The 21,386-nt window shown below is 43.2% G+C and overlaps 2 protein-coding genes across 2 annotated transcripts in view; both read right to left on the reverse strand.

Moving 5' to 3' along the window:
• Positions 1 to 715: 715 nt before the first annotated feature.
• Positions 716 to 11,334, reverse strand: LOC143933591 (phospholipase A2 inhibitor gamma subunit B-like). Its single transcript, XM_077456539.1, has 5 exons — positions 11,022 to 11,334; positions 8,952 to 9,071; positions 6,778 to 6,924; positions 5,636 to 5,779; positions 716 to 1,126 (listed from the first exon to the last, which is right to left on the reverse strand). Exons 1-5 carry the CDS (start codon positions 11,065 to 11,067, stop codon positions 933 to 935), a joined length of 651 nt encoding a protein of 216 aa, XP_077312665.1. The 5' UTR covers positions 11,068 to 11,334; the 3' UTR covers positions 716 to 932.
• A 6,693-nt stretch (positions 11,335 to 18,027) lies between these two features.
• The window catches only part of LOC143933592 (phospholipase A2 inhibitor NAI-like), an 8,743-nt gene continuing 5,384 nt past the window's right edge, over positions 18,028 to 21,386 (reverse strand). The window contains exons 4-5 of the mRNA XM_077456540.1: positions 21,170 to 21,313; positions 18,028 to 19,096 (exon numbers count right to left, since the gene is read on the reverse strand). Coding sequence (XP_077312666.1) covers positions 18,903 to 19,096; positions 21,170 to 21,313 — 338 coding nt within the window. The 3' untranslated portion in view covers positions 18,028 to 18,902. The remainder of the gene's footprint in view (positions 19,097 to 21,169; positions 21,314 to 21,386) is intronic.

Below are 21,386 nucleotides of genomic sequence, written 5' to 3' on the forward strand. Positions count from 1 at the left end.
ATATATATATATATATACATATATATATATATATATATATATATACATATATATATATATATATATATATATATATATATATATATACATATATATATATATATATATATATACTATATATATATATATATATATATATATATATATATATATATATATATATATATATATATATATATACATACATACATATATATATATATATATATATATATATATATATATATACATACATACATACATACATACATATATATATATATATATATATACATACATACATACATACATACATACATACATATATATATATATATTGCAAGATTTGCAAATTCACCCTGCTATTGAGTCTCTTCTTTGTAGATATAAAAAAAGGGACAATTTGCAATCTTGCAATATATATATATATCAAAGAAAGGGCCGTAGAATGACCCCAGTGAGAATAGAAGGAAACTAGGTGCACTTCACACAAACTCCTCCACACAGTGCTCCACACTGCCCTAGGGGGTTAAACTCACCAGAAATTCATCTATAATGAGCCTTATTCCAAGTATCAGCACAATCATATATCAATATATATATATCGCTGAAAATAAGACCTAGCGTGATTGTCGGTGATGGCTGCAATATAAGCCCTACCCCCCAAATAAGCCCTAGTTAAAGTCCTTGTAGGTCTTATTTTCAGGGTAGGGCGTATTTTCAGAGAATCAGGGTAGTAGATACAAAGGGAATTTTATTTTTACAATTATACCTTTTACACATTATTTTTTTTATTAAATAACAATACAAGAATAAGAATAAATACTGCAAGAAAAATAGTGATGCTACTTCAAAAAAGTTAGCACCATAATGACAAGAATCCAGAAGTCCATAACTTATAGTATATATATATATATATCACAAGGATTAAAAAGATACTTGTGATTCCGTATCTAAAGCAATAATTTCAGTAACAGAGCAAAAATAATCAACGGCATGAGGGCGCCATGATGGAGTCCAAGACTTGCACCATTGCAGATGTAATTATAGGTCGTGGTTATTCCACTGGTGGTAAAAAGCTGGTTGGTTAGGATGCAGATACTTTCTGTGGCACAACCCTGGAATGCCAGTGCAGATGTTTGATACCCTGGGGGAAAGAAAGAACATTTTGTTTACAATTTGGCACTAGCATTCCTATAAACTATTGTTTAGTGTGTAATCTATCATAAGATGTTTGCATAAGAATTAAAAATGTTGATGTGATTATCCCATTTTTCCTTACTGTGCCAGAATTCGCAATGATACTTTGGGTACAGATACATAAATGTTCCCTCTAGAGAAGCCTAATGCCGCGTACACACGACCGGACTTTTTCGACGGACTAGGTCCGACGGTCTTCCCGACTGACTTTCCGAATGAACGGACTTGGCCACACACAATCACACCAAAGTCTGACGAATTCGAACGTGATGACGTACGACGGACTAGAATAAGGAAGTTCATAGCCAGTAGCCAATAACTGCCCTAGCGTTGTTTTTTGTCCGTCGGACTAGCATACACACGAACGGATTTCTCGATAGGAACTGAGTTCCATCTGAAAAATTTGAAACATGTTGACCATCATAATTATGTACCATGAGCTGTAGATATAGTCATAATTAGTGGTTTCCAGAGACCTGAAAGTTATTTCAAGGGTTCCTCCATGTTATCTGCTTCAATGCTGATTACTTTTACCCCCTTCCTGCCCAGGTCAATGTTTGGCTTTCAACGCTATCACACTTTGAATGACAATTGCACGGCCATGCAACACTGTACCCATCAGAAATTTTTATCATTTTTTTTCACACAAATAGAGCTTTCTTTTGGTGGTACAGTGGAACCTTGGTTAACGAGTAAAGTGGTTAACAAGCTATTTGAAAGACGAGCAACTTTTCATTTTTTCAATCCTGACTCAGTTTGTGAGTGTTATCTCGCAAAATGAGCAGAATTCAAGATAATGTGGTGTGCAGTACCGCATTTGGCCAGAGGTACGGGGGCGCCGGTGATACTCGTAACGGTTTGGAGCCGTTCAGAGCTGTTTTGGAAATACTCGGAAATACTCAGTTTTTGAGTGTTTCCGAGTCTTTTCGAGTGTTTCCGAGTTCAGCCGAGCTGTCCCCGAGTATTTCCAAGGCTCTCCCACGCCCCCCACCTCTGGCCACATGCCGTATTGCATGCAATAGAAGTCAATGTGGAACAAATTATCTTAGTTTCCATTGACTTCTATGGAGAAACTCGCTTTGATATGTGAGTGCTTTGGGTTACAAGCATTCTCCCGGATTATGCTCGTAATCCAAGGTTCCACCGTATTTAACCACTTGCTTACTGGGCACTTAAACACCCTTCCTGACCAGACCAATTTTCAGCTTTTGGTGCTCTCACACTTTGAATGACAATTACTCAGTCATGCAACACTGTACCCAAATGAATTTTGTGTCCTTTTTTTCCCACAAATAGAGCTTTCTTTTGGTGGTACTTGATCACCTCTGGGGTTTTTATTTTTTGCGCTATAAATGAAAAAAGACCGAAAATTTTGAAAAAAAACGCATATTTCTTTGTTTCTGTGACAGAATTATGCAAATTATTAATTTTTCTTCATAAATTTTGGCCACAATTTATACTGCTACATATCTTTGGTAAAAATAACCCAAATTAGTGGATATTATTTGGTCTTTGTGAAAGTTAGAGAGTCTACAAGCTGTGGTGCGAATCGCACAAAATTGATCACATCTAATGTACTGGTGGCCTATCTCGCTTCTTGTGACCCGAACAAGTCAGGAAAGTACAAATACCCCCCAAATGACCCCTTTTTGGAAAGTAGACATTCCAAGGTATTTAGTAAGAGGCATGGTGAGCTTTTTGATGTTGTCATTTTTTTCCCACAATTCTTTGCAAAATTAAGATTTTTCATTTTTTTTATTTTTCTCCACAAAATTGTCATTGTAATAGGTTATTTCTCTCACATGGCATGTGTATACCACAAATGACACCCCCAAAAAAATTCTGCTACTCCTCCTGAGTATTACAATACCACATGTGTGGGACTTTTTCACAGCCTGGCCACATAGAGAGGCCCAACATGCAGGGAGTGCCATCACGTGTTCTAGGAGCATAAATTACACATCTAAGGCCGCGTACACACGCGCGGACTGTTCGCCCAACTTTGTCCGTCCAACAGTTTCGGCAAACAGTCCGCTCAAACTTAGCATGGACGGACATGCCCACACACGACGAACGAACAGTTTGCTGAAACCGTGCGCGATGACGTGAACGGCACGTACGACGGGACGAAAAATACAACGTCCTATACACTGCATTATAGCTTTCGGCGTGAAAATCCTTTCTGAGCATGCGCGCAACTTTGTTTGACGAACAAGCCTACACACGGGCGGACTGTTCGCTCAAACAAGGTTTCAGCGGACAGTTTTTCGGAATTTCCGAAAAACCTTGTCCGTCCAACTGTCCGCTGAAACTGTCCGCTGAAAGCCCACACACGAGCGGACTGTCCGCCCAAACACTGTTCAGCGGACAAAGTTGGGCGAACAGTCCGCCCGTGTGTACGCGGCCTAACTTGTTGACTACTTATTACACTTTTGAAATACCAGGACAGTGACACGTGACACTGATGACAGATGGCACTGATACGTGGCAATGATGACACTTATATGTGGCACTGATGACACGTGGCACTGATGACAGATGGCAGTAATATGTGGCACTGATGACAGATGACACTAATATGTGGCACTGATGACACGTGGCACTAATATGTGGCACTGATGACACGTGGCACTAATACGTGGCACTGATGACACGTGGCACTAATACGTGGCACTAATACGTGGCACTAATACGTGCCACCGATGACAGATGGCACTAATAAGTGGCACCGATGACGCGTGACACTGATGACAGATGGCACTGATAAGTGGCATTGATGACACGTGACACTGACAACAGATGGCACGTGACACTGACAGGTGGCACTGATGACAAATGGCACTGATACGTGGCACTGATGACAGATGGCACTAATACGTGGCACTGATGACAGATGGCACTATGTGGCACTAATGACACGTGGCACTGATGACAGATGCCACTTATACGTGGCACTGATGACAGATGGCACTGGGGACAAATGGCACTGACAACAGGTCGCACTGGGGACAGATGGCACTGGGGGCAGGTGGCACTGGGGTGGGGTGGATGGCACTGGTACGGATGGCACTGGGGTGGATGGCACTGGGGCAGGATGGCACTGGGGCAGGATGGCACTGGGGCAGATGGCACTGGGGCAGGATTGCACTGGGGGAGGATGGCACTGGGGGAGGATGGCACTTTTTTTTTTACACTTTTTTTTTTTTCTCTGTGCACTGACGGCTGCTGCAGCCGTTCATCTCTCCCCTCTCACACGCTGTCCGTGTGAGGAGGGAGAGCGGCGCTGAGAGATGATCTCATAACATATGAGATCATCTCCCGTTGGACACGCCGATCACGCTGTAAACGGCCGCTGTGATTGGCCGTTTACAGCGATCTGTGTTTGCCTGTCCCCGGGGGACACGGTGAACACAGAACTTCCGCGATGCGCGCCCGCGGCGGCGCGCATTGAGGAAGTAAACAATAGGACGTCCAGGGACGGCCAATTGCATGAAAGCGTCTGCTCTAAGGCCGTAAATCGGCTATAGGGCGGGCGCGAGGTGGTTAATCACCTCTGCGTTTTTTTAAATTTTTTTGCTAAATAAATAAAAAAAAGACCAAATATTTTGAAAAAACTGGGCAGGAAGGGGGTGAAAGTGCCTGGCATTGAAGTGGTTAAAAAGTTTGAGAGAGACTTTTCTCTGGTCAGCGGAGTCACAAGGTGATGGATTGGATAACTCAGTCCAGTTTCTTTTTTTGTCGGGTTTAGTAGTCAGTAGACAGTGTGATAACAACCTCTTCACGCCAACGTAACACATATATTTTTCCATGGGGCAGCATATATGTCTCTAAAGTGGCGGCTGGTGCTAAATATTTCAGGGAGGGGGGAAGACGGCAAACTAATGGCACCTACCCCCCCCCCCCCCCCGGGAGACTGAAGGTAAGGAGACGATCACCGCAAGCACACCAATGACCTGGGCGTTAGATGGATTGGACGCCTCCCCCTGCGGGAGACTAACCTTAACATAGGAGGCAGATGGAACAAAGAGCATTGCTTCTCCTCTAGGCTGAACAGGAAGTGTGTCCTGAGACACGAGTTGTAGTCCTTAGCCTCCCTGGCCAATCTCAGGACCCACTTCCTGATTGGCCGTGAGGAGAATCAGGATGACGATAGCGAATAATTATTCGCTATTGTTACACAACTGGGTGGGCTCAGGGCACAGTGCTCTGCTCCCCGAGCCCACCCTTTTTTTAAGCTAATCAGAGCCTCAGGTTCTAATCATGTGCATAAAAAAAACCCAGTTGAAATCCATGCGTCTGGCACCCCAAATGTAGATTAAGCACATGGATTAGAGGGGCGGGACCCATGCGCCTCTTATGGATGGGCCGCCACTGTGTTTCTCCCTTTGTGCTGGGAGCGCACCACACCATTAAATAAATATCATTGTAAACTGAATTATACACATTAGTGGTTTACCTATATCAGTTCTAGCAAGGCGCATACATCTAGTTTCATTGCCTGTGCACAGCATGCTGTTGTCCGGGGTACACTGCTCACTGTTAATTGACAGACACTGCGAACATGATTTTCCATTTTGTGCTGTGGTATTGTATTGTGGCACTGTGTAAAAAAATAAAAAAAGGGAAAGAGCAAAAAATATTAATATATAATTGAAAATATATTGCTAGATATAACAACGTGAGGTAAGGAAAACAGAGAACAGGAAATGAGAGAAGAGGATGGGAATGAAGGAGAAGAGGGGAGAGAAGAGGTGGAAGGAGAGGATGGGAGAAAAAATGAATGGTGAAAAGAAGTGAGGAAATAGAGGAAGGGAGGAAAATGGCTAGGTGATGGAGAGGAGGGGGGAGAGATAAGAGAAAGGCACAGGGGGAAAGGAGGGGAAATGGATTGGAGGTAAGTATAGGAGAATAGAGGATAGAGTGGAAGAGGAAAGGTTGGGAAGAGAAGAGGGAAGGATTAGAGAGAAAATGGTGGAAAAGAGAGAGCGGAGGATGGAAACTGGAGAAGAAACAAAGGAAGAAAATAGGGTGGGAGGGAGAGATTATAGGATCTTAGAGGAAAAAGTGGAAAGAGGCGAGGGGAGAATTCAAGAGGAAAAAGGGTAAAAAATGGAGACCAGAGAATGGAAGAGGAAAGAGTAAGAATGTGAGAGGAGAGGATGGGAGAAGAAGGAATTCAAAAGAGAGATTATAGGATGAGAGAGGAAAGAGTGGGAAGAGCCGAGGGTACTATTGGAGAGGAAAGGGTGGAAATGAGAGACCAGAGGATGGAAGAGGAAAGGGTAAGAATGGGAGAGGGGAGGAAGGGAGAAGAAAGGGTGGAAATGAGAGATTATAGGATGGGAGAGGGGAGGTTGGGAAAAAAAACATGGGAAAGAGAGATTATAGGATGGGAGGGGAAAGGGTGGGATGCATAGAAGGGCGGAGAGGAGAAAAGAAGAGAAGAGAGAACACATGGGCTGGAGGTCAGAGAAGAGAGAGAGGCAAAAGTAGAAGTAGTGGAAAGGGGAGAGAGAAAAAAGGAAAGGGAATTAGAGGAGAGGGGTAAGGGAAAGGGAGGTTAGGGTAGGATGGGTAGAGTACTTTTGGAACACTTACAAATAGGTTTATCGGGGGAACATGTATTGTTTATTGAGCAGCATGAAATTGCCATCCTTAGGGAGCCTCCTGGGAAAGTGCTGCTTCCAGTCATGTTACATTGTTTAAATGGAGAACATGATCTAAATATATTTGTAGAGGTTCCATCTGATGTGAAAAAGTGGGAAAACAGAGGCTGTCGTTAAAAACGTGATATTAATCTACATTTTAACCCATGTATATGATAATCTGGGTGTGACAACTGATGTTGGTCAATCACAAACTTCTAATATGAGACACCTTGCTCTACAGTAATAACAAGAAACTATCATGGGTATTAGTGTTGTTCTGATAATAAAATCAAGGTGACTTCCTTTTCTTTGTTCCATATGTGTGTTGAGACAGTTCCAGGCTCTTCTTTTTAGAAAGCCCACTAATGCCCCGTACACACGATCGGACATTGTTCATAAGACATTCCGACAACAAAATCCATGGGATTTTTTCCGACGGATGTTGGCCCAAACTTGTCTTGCACACACGCGGTCACACAAAGTTGGTCGGAAGTTCCGAACGTCAAGAACGCGGTGACGTACAACACGTACGACGAGCCGAAAAAAATGAAGTTCAATAGCCAGTGCTGCTCTTCTGCTTGATTCCGAGCATGCGTGGAACTTTTCTGCGTCGGAATTGTGTACAAACGATCGGAATTTCCAACAACGGATTTTGTTGTAGGAAAATTTGAGATCCCGATCTCACATTTTGTGTGATGGAAAATGTCCAATGGAGCCTACACACGGTCGGAATTTCCAACAAAAAGCTCCCATCGAACAATTTCCATCGGAAAATCAGACCGTGTGTACGCGGCATGAGGCATGAGGGTTACAAAAAAAATAACCTCAAAGAACCATTATTATGTTTCGAAAATAAAGAATGTACACAAATAATGTGCCGATGTGTTAAATAGGGACAAGTCAGTAAAAGGTCAGGATAAATTGTAGTATTAAAAATGTGTTTTCTTTTCTTTCTTTTTTTTTTTTTTAAAGACAATATCCCATGATAGAAAATTGCTACTGCATGTATGATTGTAAAACAGATCATGGACTCCTTTTCTTTAAAGTGGGGTGCCCCTTAAAAACAAAAAAACAAAAATTAAAGTCAGCAGCTACAAATACTGCAGCTGCTGACTTTTAATAATCGGACACTTACCTGTCCCAGGGTCCAGCGATGCGGGGGAACGAAGCCCCCCTCATTCCCCGTTCCACTTGCCGGTGCCGGCTTTCTTACTGTGGGCACCCGGCTGTGGCTTCACAGCTGGGCACCCACTGCGCATGCGCGAGCGGCGCCGTGATACACCACGCAGTCATCTGGGACCTGTCATGCCGCGTACACATGGTTGGAATTCCGGCCAGAAAAAGACCGATGAGAGCTTCTCATCGGAAAATGCGACCGTGTGTATGCTCCATCGGAATTTAGCTGTCCGAATTTCCGCCAGCCAAAAATTGATAGCATGTTTTCAATTTTCCCAATGGAAAAACTTTCTATCGGTAATTTCCGATCGTGTGTATGCAATTCCCGACACGCCAAAAATCACGCATGCTCAGATTCAACTACGAGACGGAAGCTATTGGCTACTGGCTATTGAACTTCCTTTTTCTAGTCCGGTCATAGGTGTTGTACGTCACCACGTTATAAACGATCGGAATTTGATGTGACCGTGTGTAGGCAAGACAGCTTGAGCCAAATTCCATCGGAATTCCGTTGGGAAAACCATCAGAGCTTTTTCCGATGAGAATTCCAATGGTCTGTACGCAGCATCATGTGTCCCAGGTGGCTGACTGCGCCGAGGGGAAGTGACGTCAGGTGCCCGGGCACTAAAGGAGGCAGACTACAAGTGACCCCCTAGCAACAGGCATTTAGAGGTGAGTTAATTTTTTTTTTCCAAAAAATGTTTTTTTTTTTTTTTTTTTATTTAGGAGTTTTAATCATATTTTATATTTTTGGGGGAAATACCACTTTAATATGTAATATGTTTGTTTGTAAATAAAAAAAGAAAAATCAATACAATGTTTATAAAAGTACAAAATAATTTATTTTTTTTACTATTTTTTTTTGTTTACATGCAAAAGCAAACTTGCAAGTACTACAATTAACAAAGAAAAACAAGTTCATTCATTTTTTTAAATGCTTTGACTTACTTTGGGTGATGATTTCAATGTATGTAGTGGAGCATTCATTGTCGGCTGGACAGTTCACAGTGCCTCCCGTACAGTCTGAGTTTGATGAGCTTGAACATTTTGTGCAAGATAAAGCTCTGCCTGTAATTAAATAAAATCACAATTGGAAGTCTATTTCACCCTTCTGTTGGTTTGTCAGAGGCTAGGAGTCAGAGCTTCTAATGGGAAAAATAACATTAAAATAAAGAGCTTGCCCAAACTGCCCCTTAACCCTTCCGCTGCCAGGTCTGTACATTGACAGCGGGGGGTGGGGTTCACATGCAATCTGGTGCTCACACACACCACCAGTACCGGTGAACGCCACCCACACCACCCCCCCCCCCCACTGGGATTGGACGCAGTAGGAGCCAATCAGCGGGTCAGGTGGCCACAATGGCCACCGCCCACCCACGATCATTTTCTGGATAGACAGACCAGCGGTCTGCCTATGTAAACAAGGCAGACTGTCGTTCTGTCAGCGAGGGAGAGAGAGATCTGTGAGTCCTGCTGATCGGGAACACAGACTGTGTCTCTTCCTCGAGTCAGTCCATCCCCCACACAGTAAGAAAACACTCCCAAGGAAAACAGTTAACCCTTTGGTCGCCCCTAATGTTAACCCCCTTCACTGCCAGTGCCATTTATACAGTGACCGTGCATTTATTTTAGCACTGATCACTGTTTTGATGTCACTGGTACCCAAAAAGAGTCACTTAGTGTAAGATTTGTCTGCTGCAATGTCGCAGTCCCACTGGAAAATTGCTGATTGCCACCATTGCTAGTAAAAATTCCATAAATCTATACCATAGTTTGTAGACGCAATAATGTTTGCGCAAGCCAATCAATATAAGTTTTTTGGGATTTTTTTTTTAAATAAAAATATGTAGCAGAATACATACTGGACTAAACTGATGAAAACATTTGATGACAGGGCAATTGTCTGCCAAAGTGTGACAGCACTGAAAGCTGAAAATTGGCCTGGACAGTAAGGGGGCAAAAGTGCCTGGTAGGCAAGTTATACAACTAGGATGCCTCCTATTTTTGGCTTTTGATTGGACAGTAAAGGAGCAGCAGCTGACAGATGAGATCATTACTTGTTAGCATGTTCCTTGCATTCCCATCCCTCTCCTAGTCTGAGTTCTACTATACAAAGAATTACAAGAGTGTGATACCAAGTCCTGTTCAGAGGTTTACTCTAGTCCTGATCCTAGAAACAACCCCATGACATCTAAGGGGAGCAGAATAAAGATATTGACCATGTAAGCTGAAGATCTCAGCACTGCGCCCACATCTGGGGTTGAGGAGGGGAGGGGGGGAGCACCTACCTGAGGTCGGAGATTATACCTGACAGCCAAATATCAAAGCCTTTCATTTCCTTTCAGAACACTCTTAGCCCTTGTACACACGGTCGGACATTCCGACGGAAAATGTCCGATCGGACCGTGTTGTCGGATAATCCGACCGTGTGTGGGCTCCATCGAACTTTTTCCATCGGAATGTCCGACCAACAAAATTTGAGAGCTGGATATAAAAATTTTCCGACAACATGATCCGATCGAACTTCGTCCGATCGTTTCTAGAGAATTTCCGATCAGACAAAGTGCCACGCATGCTCAGATCAAATTCCTAGACCAAAGCTATTGGCTACTAGCCTGAACGTAGTCCCGTCCTAACTAAATAACGTCATCATGTTATGAACGATCGAATTTTCCAACAACTTTGTCCGACCGTGTGTATGCAACACCAGTTTCGGACAAAATCCGTCGGAATTTATCCGACGGATTTTGTTGTCGGAATGTCCGACCGTGTGTACAAGGGCTCACAGCACCTGTTATATGACCTGAGATCAGGCTTGCCAAGGCTCAGGCAGGGAGTGAATACAAGTAAATAATACAATCTATTCTCTGAGAGATATGGCTGCATTATCAGAACATTTCAAGAGTAAGAATTTAGATTATTACAGATGCCCATTGGTAACTGTTTCTCTTTCAGTACCACTGAACCGCCACCGAATGCAAAAATTTTTTTTAAAAATGAAATAAGAACGTAACTTACCAGTTGTTACAAGAGAAGTCAGTGCAAATAAAGCTAATAAAAGCATCCTGGTCCGGAGGATTTCACAGGTTCAACCAGAGAGTAACAAGCTATCTAATGCTTAATACTGTCAGTATAAGGTGTGGAGGAGATCAGTGATTTAGAGACGATTGCGTAAGAGTTGATTCCAAGCAGAAAGCGCATTTCAGTGGTGGGTGCAGCTTTTCCCTCCAGTGTGGGGACATCTTGTCATTGTCACCAGTCTGACGTACTGACGGGTGTAATAGGTGTGTGAGAGACTCATCGCCATTCAGCTATGCGGCTCTGCAGCTTTTACAGGTTTATCTGAACACTGTATCTGCGTTCTAAGAATGCTTTCCTTTTCTTTGCCCGAGGCGAATGACTTTACACACCCATGTTCCCATTTCATGAACAAGATCACTGAGCTCAAAAACAAGTTCAGTAAGAAGCCTATACTGTACCTGTTCCTGCTTTTGTTTTTAGGGCCTTTCTTCCATCTTTTCGTCCTTTCTTTCTTCACCTTCTTACATTCTTTTCTTTTTTTCTAGCCTATTTTCAATCTTCCTTCCTTCCTTCCTTCTGTCCTTCCTTCTATCCTTCCTCTCTTCCTTCTGTCCTTCCTTGCATCCTTCCTCTCATCCACCCATCCTTCCTTTCCATCATCCCTCCCTCATTCCTTCCAACCCTCACTCCCTGCCATCCTTCCTTCCTTTCCTGCTGCCCTTCCTTCCCCCTATGATTTACTTCTGCCCTTCCTTCCTTTCCTCTTGCCCTTTCTTCCATCCCTTCTCCCACCCTTCTTCCCTTCCCGCCCATCATTCCATCCTTCTCTTCCTTCATCCTTTCCTTTCTCCCTCCCTCCAATCATTTCTTCCTTCTCTTCTTACTTTCCTTCTATCCCTTCTTTAGTTCTTCCCTTCCTTCCCTCCTTCCCTCCTTCCTTCCTTCCTTCCTTCCTTCCTTCCTTCCTTCCTTCCTTCCTTCCTTCATTCCCTCCTTTCTTCTTTCTCACTCCCTGCTGTCCTTCCTTCCTTCCCCCTCTTATTTACTAATTTTTCCTCCTTTCCTCTTGCTCTTTCATCCTTCATCCCCTTCCTCCTATCTCCCACCCTTATTTTCCTTCCTTCCTTTCCTCTCTCCAATCGTTCCTTCTTTCCTTCCTTCCCTTCCTCCAATTGTTCCATCCTTTCCTCCTTCTCTTCTTAATTTCTTCCCTTCCTTCCTTATTTCCTTCCCTTCTTTAGTTCTTCCCTTCCTTCCTTCCTTCATTCCTTCCTTTCTTCTTAATTTTATTCCTGCCCTTCCTTCCTTGACTCCAGCCCTTCCTTACCTACTCACCTTCCTCCCTTCCTTCCTATCCTCAGTCCCTGCCATCCTTCTTCCCTTTCCCCTCTTATTTACTCCTGTCCTTCCACTCTTTCCTCCTTCCTTCAGCCCTCTTGCTTTTTCTTCCTTCTATCCCTCCCACCCTTCTTTTCCTTCCCTCCTACCTTCCTTCCTTTGCTCCCTCCAATCATTCCTTCTTTCCTTCCTTCCCTCCAATCATTCCATCCTTCCCTCCTTCATTTCTTCCCTTCCTTCCCTGCCGTCCTTCCTTTCTTCCTCTTTCTTTCTCTGTGATTTTTTTCTGGAGATTTGAAATCAAATATCAGTCTGGATGATATTTGTTGAGTGGTGCTTTTATTCCTTGTCCTATATTTTCAAGTGTCTAACGCCGCGTACACACGGTCGGATTTTCCGACGGGAATTGTTGGATGTGAGCTTGTTGGCTGAAAGTCCGTCCCTGTGTATGCTTCCATCGAACATTTGCTGTCGGACTTTCTGCCAACAAATGTTTGCTAGCAGGTTCTCAAATTTTCTGCCAACAAAACTTTTTTGTCTGACTTTCCGATCGTGTGTACACAAGTTGGTCGCACAAAAGTTCACACATGCTCGGAATCAAGTACGAGCCAGAAGCACTCGATCTTGTAAAACTAGCGTTCGTAATGGAGATATCACATGACTATAGAACTTCCTTTTTCTCGGCTCGCCATACGTCTTGTACGTCATCACGTTCGTAATTGTTGGCCAACATTTGTGTGACTGTGTGTAAGACAAGTTGGACCCAACAACCTTCGAACAAAAATCCACGGTTTTGTTGTTGGAAAGGCCGGTCGTGTGTAGTCTATTATTTATTTAATAGCTTCATTCTTTCCTTCTAACCTTCCTTCCTTTCCTACCTTCTTATCTATCTATCTATCTATCTATCTATCTATCTATCTATCTATCTATCTATCTATCTATCTATCTATCTATCTACTGTATCTATCTATGTATCTTTATTCTATGTATCATTCCATGTATCTATCTATCTTTACTTTTTCTATCTTTCATCTATCTACTGTATCTAACTTGTTATTTCCAGCCAAATCACTGTGTGAATTAGAAGAAAGCAGAGCTTGCAATTATCTAGTGGTACAAGGACATATTGCAGTGAGCATTACAGCCAGAGCTGCTTTTATGTCTCCGACTCCTGCTAGGATCCATTTTTCAGGTCAGGTTAGAAATATACAATAGAAATAAATGTTTGCCTATATCCTTTAATGTGATTTACTGAGATTGTCTGTAAAATGGTTGGTAAAATGTAGCCACTTACAGTATCTAAATGGTTTCCAAAATACAGGACTGATACACAGCAATCGCTCAGTGCCTGGCATAGCATAGTTGTAAAATGTAACACAAAGAAATAATTCATTGATAAAGGTTTTTCCATAAAAGAAGGAAATTAATTTGCATTTTTAATTCCAAATAGAAGAAAAAAGTTTGGGATTTAGTGTGGATCTGTGAAAGCCGACATCTGGGAACTTTCAGAAGCTATTTGCCAGAAGGAAGCAGACAGATGCGGTAAGATATCACTTCTCTACATATTTCACTGTCTGTACAGCTCATGTAATGACTTTAAAATTAGCATAGAAAATCAAATGAAACTCTTGTTCCCCTGAAATATATCCACAATGGAGATGTAGAGGATAAAGGATGAGAATGAAAAATCAGAGGCGTCAGATACCAGCCATGCACGCCAACTCCAGGACAGTCATTTTACAATCTTATGAGGAAAATGTCTTTGCTTTCATCTCAATTTTCCTTCCCTTTTTCCCCTCAGTGTTTCCTTCCTTCCCTCCTGCCCTTCCATTCTCTCTTCCTTCCATTCCTCCCACCCTTTTTCCCTCTGTCCCTTCTATTTCCTTCATTCCGTACTTTCTTCTTGCCCTACTACTGCATACCCTTCCTTTCTTTCTTCCATCCCTCCCACCCTTCTTTCCCTCCATCACTTTCCCTATTTTACTTCAGACCTTCCTTCCTTTCCTCTAGCTCTTCCTTCCCTTTTATTTACTCTTGCCCTTACACCCTTCCCTCAGCCCTTCCTTCTATCCCTCCCACCCTTCTTTACCTTCCTACTCCCCCTCTCATATCATTCAATCATTCCCTCCTTCTCTTCCTTTCTTCCCTCCAGTTGTTCCTTCCTCCCCCCTTATATTTACTCCAGCATTCCCACCCTTCCCTCAGTCCTTCCTTCCTTCCCTCTTGGCCTTTATTCCTTCATGCCCTTCCTTCCATCACCACAACCCTACTTTTTCTTCCCTCCCTCCCTCCCTCTCTCCAATTGTCCCATCATTCTCTCCTTTTCTTACTTCCTCCCCCCAATTGTTCCTTCCTTCTCTTCCTTCTTTCCTTCATTCATTCTCTTCCTTCCTTCTTTATTTTAATCCTGCCTGTCCTTCCTTGCCTCCAGCCCTTCCTTTCCTCCTTCCCCCATATTATTTACTTCTGTCCTTCCATCCTTTCTTCATTCTCTCAGTCATTTCTTCCTTCCCTCTGGCACTTCCTTACTTCATGCCCTTCTTTACTTCATGCCCTTCCTTCCTCTAAGTTTTAGTGGCACCCCACAATCCTATAGCAGACTGCTCATTGAGTGGAAGTGCCCCCAAGCAGGGAAATGTAAGTTCCCGCTATGCTCCGATGTGAACGGGGCCCAACCATGTGTGTGTCAAGAGGATTCAGTTGACACCAAAGATTCTCACCCATACAAGGTGAGTGGTTCCAATATGCATGTCTCGCAGGGAGGAAACTGGATTTTTAGTCTCCTCTGAGATATATAAATCCTAAATTTGGCCTGGAGCCCAGGGGCTTTGTAGAGTATTAGACTGGATGAAGCCTCCAACTCTGGGACAACATTTTGCCAGCAACCATCACACTGTTTGTCTAACTTGTCAGGACAAATTGCTGTATACTAAAGAAAAGAAGAACATGCAAAAAAATGAAGTTCTGAGACCAGGACTAAGCAAAGTGCACATGCAGAAGAAAAAAGCAACTTGGATATTCGTGAATACCCTGACAGCCCGTTCACACCTGAACGTTTTGTAGCCCTACGCCTGAAGCTACAAAACGCTGGAGGGGAAAAAAACCATTATTCTCAATGGAGATGGTTCACATCTCCACTCCATGTCGCTTGAAGCCCAACGCCTGAAGCTCAAACAAGTTCCGGACCCTTTTTTGTCACGCGAATTGGGCTGATTTGGGCGTTTTCATTCCCATAGAAACTAATGGAAACGCTCGATTCGAGCGTTTAGCGCGACAACGAGCGTTTCTACGGGCGTTTTGACGCTGTATCTGCTCAAGAAAAAATAAGCAGATGAAAAATATTTTTCCTATTGGCTGAAAAAAAACGCAGAAGTTAAAAAACGCTCGTTGTCGCACGTTGTAGTGTGACAAAACGCTCGTTGTCGCGCGTTGTAGTGTGACAAAACGCTCGTTGTCGCGTGACAAAACGCCAGTAAAAACGTTCAAACACGCTACGCTCAGGTGTGAATGCAGCCTGATTTTATGCTACGCCCAGGAGAGCAAACCTGCCACAGTATAACTGCAGCGGCTGGTCCTTAACTGGTTAATTATATTTTTTAAGTGTATTGCTAATCCTGCTGGGGCCACCGGTTTAACTGGTACAGAGGCCACTATCCACCCAAGCAACAATCCGGCTCCAACAAACAGTCTAAGCCCTTGTACACCAGGTCGGAGATTCCGACAACCAAATCCGTCGGATTTTGTCCAAAACTGTTGCATACACACGGTCGGACAAAGTTGTCGGAAAATCCGACGTGATGACGTTATTTCGTTACGACGGGACTACGTTCAGGCTAGTAGCCAATAGCTTTGGTGTAGGAATTTGATCTGAGCATGCGTGGCACTTTGTCCGATCGGAATTCTCTACACGTGATCGGAGTATGTCCGATCGGAGCATTTTGTCGGAAAATGTTACCAACAAGTTGGAAAACTTGGTCCGTCGGATACAGTCCGATGTAGACCACACACAGTCGGAATATCCGACAAAACGGTCCGATCAGACACATTCTGTCGGAATCTCCGACCGCGTGTACAAGGGCTTAAAGTGTTACTAAATCCGGGAGCCTGCAGTTACTATATCGGGTCTCCCACAGTACACAGAACATGGAAATGCTAAGGGTTGTCTTTTTGTAAATTATTGCTTGTTGACAGGAAAGTGATTAAGGCATGGGATACTTCAAAGCAACATCAATGAAAGGTCAGTCTAAACCCTTAGCCCTTGTACACACGGTCGGAGAATCTGTCAGAATGAGACTTATCGGACCGTGTCGTCAGATAATCCGACTGTGTGTGGTATGCATCGGACTGATTCCGTCCGAATCTCCGTCCGACCCAATTTTCCAACATGTTGGAAATATTTCCCGACCAACTGGGCCGGACGGACCTAATCCGATCATGTGTAGAGCATTTTCATCGGACCAAGTGCCACGCATGCTCAGATCAAATTCCTACATCAAAGCTATTGGCTACTAGCCTGAATGTAGTCCCATTGTAACGAAATTACGTCATCACATTCTGAAAGATCGTATTTTTCGCCAACTTGGCCCGACCGTGTGTATGCAACAGTTTGGGACACAATCCGTCAGACTAAATCCGACGGGCAAAATCCGATGGATTCGGTTGGCAAAATCTCCGACCGTGTGTACAGGGGCTTACAGCTGCAGACCATGAGGCAAGTCTGGATACCTTGCACAATTGCAAAGCTGTAGGTAACCAGTGCAACTTCAGGAACATTTCACAGTACAGGAATGCACTCTTCACATAGCTCACAGTCCAGGACACTGCGGACACCACTGAGGACAAGGGAATGGATGGTATCTGAGGCCCTAATGATCGGAAATTCGGCCAGCAAAAGATGAATGATAACCTTTGGTCAGAAAATGCGACCGTGTGTAGGCTCCATCAAACTTTTGCTGGCTGAATTCCAGCCAGCAAAAGATTGAGGGCAGGTTCTCAATTTTTCGGTCGGAAAAAGTTCTGATCGGAAATTCCGATCATCTGTAGCAATTCCGACACGTAAAATTCCTACGCATGCTCGGAAACAGTTCTACACACGCTTAGAAGCAGTGAATTACATTTTCTTGGCCCGTTGTAGTGTTGTATGTCACCGCGTTCTTGACGGTCAAAAGTTCAGAGAACTTTTGTGTGACCGCGTGTATGCAAGGCAGGCTTGAGAGGAATTCCGTCAGAAAAACCATCCAAATTTTTTCCTATGGAAAATGCATTTGTGTGTACGCGGCATTAGACACCGATTTCCTGTTGCATGAGTGTAAATGGAATGGGTAAAAAATGGCTTTAACTTCTGTTCTCCCCTGTAGAGAACAGGGCTTTGAGCTTAATCATAAAGGCCTCTATGATTAAACCCCCGATATGCAATGGGGAGTGGGTGTCTGTGTGCAGATGACCACCATTTTGTTGAAGTCTACTGAAGCCTGACAAACTGATCTTGCACCAGTCTATCCAAATGCGGATCCGAATAATATAGGTTTGGGGGACACTTGAGCGGTAATAGATTCAGTTTTGATTATGTAGTCCAAAACGATGAAAAAAAGTGATGCTTTAATTTAAATATTTTGGCAACTTAATTGGACATTGACATTTTTAAATAGAAATCAAACACAACAACATTTGCCAATAATTTATTTATTTATTTATCTATGTATTTTTTACATATTTTCTTACAAAGTATTCCCAGGTTTTCGCATATGTCATAAACACAATCGATTCTATATAATACAGAAAAAACACTCATGGAAAACAAAGATGACCTTTAAAGGGGTTGTAAAGGTTTGTTTTTTATTTTCTAAATAGGTTCCTTTAAGCTAGTGCATTGTTGGTTCACTTATCTTTTCCTTTGATTTCCCTTCTAAATGTTTTTTTCTTTGTCTGAATTTCTCACTTCCTGTTTCTCCTCAGTATACTTCACACCATCATTCGAGTGGTGTTTAGTCAGCCAGAACAGCTTACTGAACAGCTTACTGAGGAGGAACAGGAAGTGAGAAATTCAGACAAAGAAAACAAAGAAAAAAAATATTTAGAAGGGAAATCGAAGGAAAAGCACTAGCTTAAAGGAACCTATTTAGAAAATAAAAAAACAAACCTTTACAACCCCTTTAACTTGGCTTCATTCTTCCATATTAGCCTCGAGGGGCCCACCCAAAACATATTCAGTTGTAAACAGATGTTGGGACGTAACATTACCCGTTATTTATTTATTTGACTGATACTGTGGACTCAAGTGAGAGATTTCTGCATCCAAGTTCCCAACTCCACCCACCAATCGCAGCCAGTACAAAGAGATTTCATTTATATGAAGTCAAAGTTGGGCAGAATCAACCACAATTTTTTTGTTTTTACAAGTCCTCCTCATGCTATAGTCTTCTACACGTTGATCCCGCCAGCAGATCCACTTAGTAGGAACTAACAAAGGTTTGACAAAGCCTTGGAATTCACATTTAATAAATATATTACATCACTGACCACAGATCGGCTTTAGATCTTTCATAATACAGATTTCACCAAAAGAATCAAAACCAGGGTTGGTGCAGAGACAAGACTGTACATGCCAATACTCCGACTCGTGCAGATATAATTGTATGTAGATGTGAAATTGCTGGAGCTGAAAGACTGGCTGCCAAGGCTACATATGTCCTCCGTGGCACAACCTCTCATAGCCACTGATACTGGCGATGTCCCTGCAAAGAAACAAGTCATATATTTATATATCATATTATATGTTAAAAAGACTGTTTTGGAAAGTTACAGAAATGATCCATAGACATGCGATGAATGTAATCCAGTCTTCTTACAGACCGGATAAGAAGATAACTGCATATTAAGGGTTGGCATGTGACCGTAGCTGAGATATTTTAGCTACTGGAAACAACCATCAGCAGCAGGCACCAACTAGCTCAAGGAAGCAGTAACTGATTGTACAAGACACTCACTGACTGCAGGAAACACTCAATGAAGCTAGGAGACACATGCTGATTGTGGGAGACACCTACTCACAATAGGAGATACCTGATGACTCTAGAAGGCACCTGCTGGCTGTATGAGACCCCTGCTAACTGTAAGTGACACCTGATAAAAGTAGGAGACACCTGCTGACTCTAATGCCCCGTACACACGAGCGGACTTTTCGACATCCAAAGTCCGACGGACTGAGTCCGTCAGACTATCCGATCGTGTGTGGGCTGCAACGGACTTTAGCTTCGCTAAAGTCTGACGGACTTTAGAAATGAAGCATGCTTCAAATTTTCCCGACGGAACTCCGCCGGACCCGGTCCCCTTTGAAAAATTCGCTCGTGTGTGTGCTACTCCGACGGACTAAAACCGACGCTAGGGCAGCTATTGGCTACTGTCTATGAACTTCCTACGTCGAATCCAGTCGTACGTCATCACGTTCGACTCCGTCGGAGTTTGGTGTGATGGTGTGTGGTCAAGTCCGTTCGGTCGAAAAGTCCGCCAGAACTCCGTCGGAACTCCGGCGGAACTCCTTTGGAGGTCTGTCAGACTTAATCCCTCTCGTGTGTACGGGGCATAAGTGACACCTGCTGATTGAAGGAGATACCTATTGACTGTAGGAGACACCCGCTGACTCTAGAAGACACCCACTGAGTCTAGAAGACACCCGCTGACTGTAGGAGACACCCGCTGACTCTAAAAGACACCCACTGAGTCTAGAAGACACCCGCTGGCTGTAGGAGACACCTGCTGACTATTGGAGATACTGTTTGACTGTGGGATACACCTGATGAATGTAGAGACACCTGATGATGTAGGAGACAACTGCTGACTGTAGGAGACACCTGCTGACTGTAGGAGACACCCACTGTAGGAGACTATGGTTGACTGTGGGAGACACCTAATAAATGTAGAGAAACCCACTGACTATAGGAGACACCCACTGTAGGAGATACTGGTTGACTGTGGCAGACACATAATGAATGTAGAGACACCCGCTGACTGTAGGAGACACCCACTGTAGGAGATACTGGTTAACTGTGGGAGACACCTAATGAATGTACAGACACTCACTGTAGGAGATACTGGTTGACTGTGGGAGTCACCTGCTGATGTAGGAGACAACTGCTGACTGTAGGAGATGCCCACTGTAGGAGATACTGGTTGACTGTGGGAGACACCTAATAAATGTAGAGACACCCACTAAAGCCCCATACACACTATCAGATTTTCTGCAGAGTTTTTCCTTCAGATTTACCAAAACCATGTAGTAGAAGGGCCTGCCTGATTGCATACACATTGAATCTCCTAAGGTTTGACCTCATATTATATGGTTTTGGTAAATCTGAAGGAAAAACTCAGCAGAAAATCTGATAGTGTGTATGGGGCTTTAGAAACACCTGCTGACTCTAGGAGACAGCCTCCAGCTGTAGGAGATACTCACTAGCTGAAGGAGACACCCACAATATAAGAGTCACTAACAAGCTCTAAGAGACACCCACAGGCTGCAGGAAACACACATCAGCCCTAAGAGAATAACCACTGGCCACAGGAGATGCCCACTGGCTGTAGCCTATACCCACTGGACACAGGAGATATCCACCTGAAATATGCCTGGCTAATTACTGTTGCTGCCCCCAAGATACACCTGGCACGGCGGTGTCTGTATAAACATGCACAATCAGCCATTCGCATTAGGAACCAACTTGTACAATCAGATTACCATCTTATATCTATGGGGTGGAAAGTGATGATATTAACATTCTGGTTATACTATTCTTTCTTTATTACTTAAATGTTACCTGTTATTTTTGTGGTTTGCAGAAGGCATTTGGTCTCAGATCCGGTACAACGAATGGTGTTGGAGTTGTAGCACCAGTTAGAGTTGACCGTGAGGCAGGATCGACAGGTTATTCCATTTGTGCTGTTATCTGCCTTGTTTGACACTGTTAAAAAATTAGAATTAGAGGTAGTTTATATATATATATATATATATATATATATATATATATATATATA

The sequence above is a fragment of the Lithobates pipiens genome, unplaced genomic scaffold, assembly GCF_037356315.1.
Source record: "Lithobates pipiens isolate NorthernLeopardFrog02 unplaced genomic scaffold, aLitPip1_a1.2 Scaffold_27, whole genome shotgun sequence".
NCBI lineage: Eukaryota > Metazoa > Chordata > Amphibia > Anura > Ranidae > Lithobates > Lithobates pipiens.

Excerpts from the sequence above, each read along its gene's own strand:
- LOC143933591 (XM_077456539.1), bottom strand. The coding sequence starts at position 11,067 with ATGCTTTTATTAGCTTTATTTGCACTGACTTCTCTTGTAACAACTG. Across the intron at positions 9,072-11,021 it reads GACTTCTCTTGTAACAACTG|GCAGAGCTTTATCTTGCACA; the intron begins GTAAGTTACGTT and ends ATTTAATTACAG. Across the intron at positions 1,127-5,635 it reads CCTTGCTAGAACTGATATAG|GGTATCAAACATCTGCACTG; the intron begins GTAAACCACTAA and ends TCTTTCCCCCAG.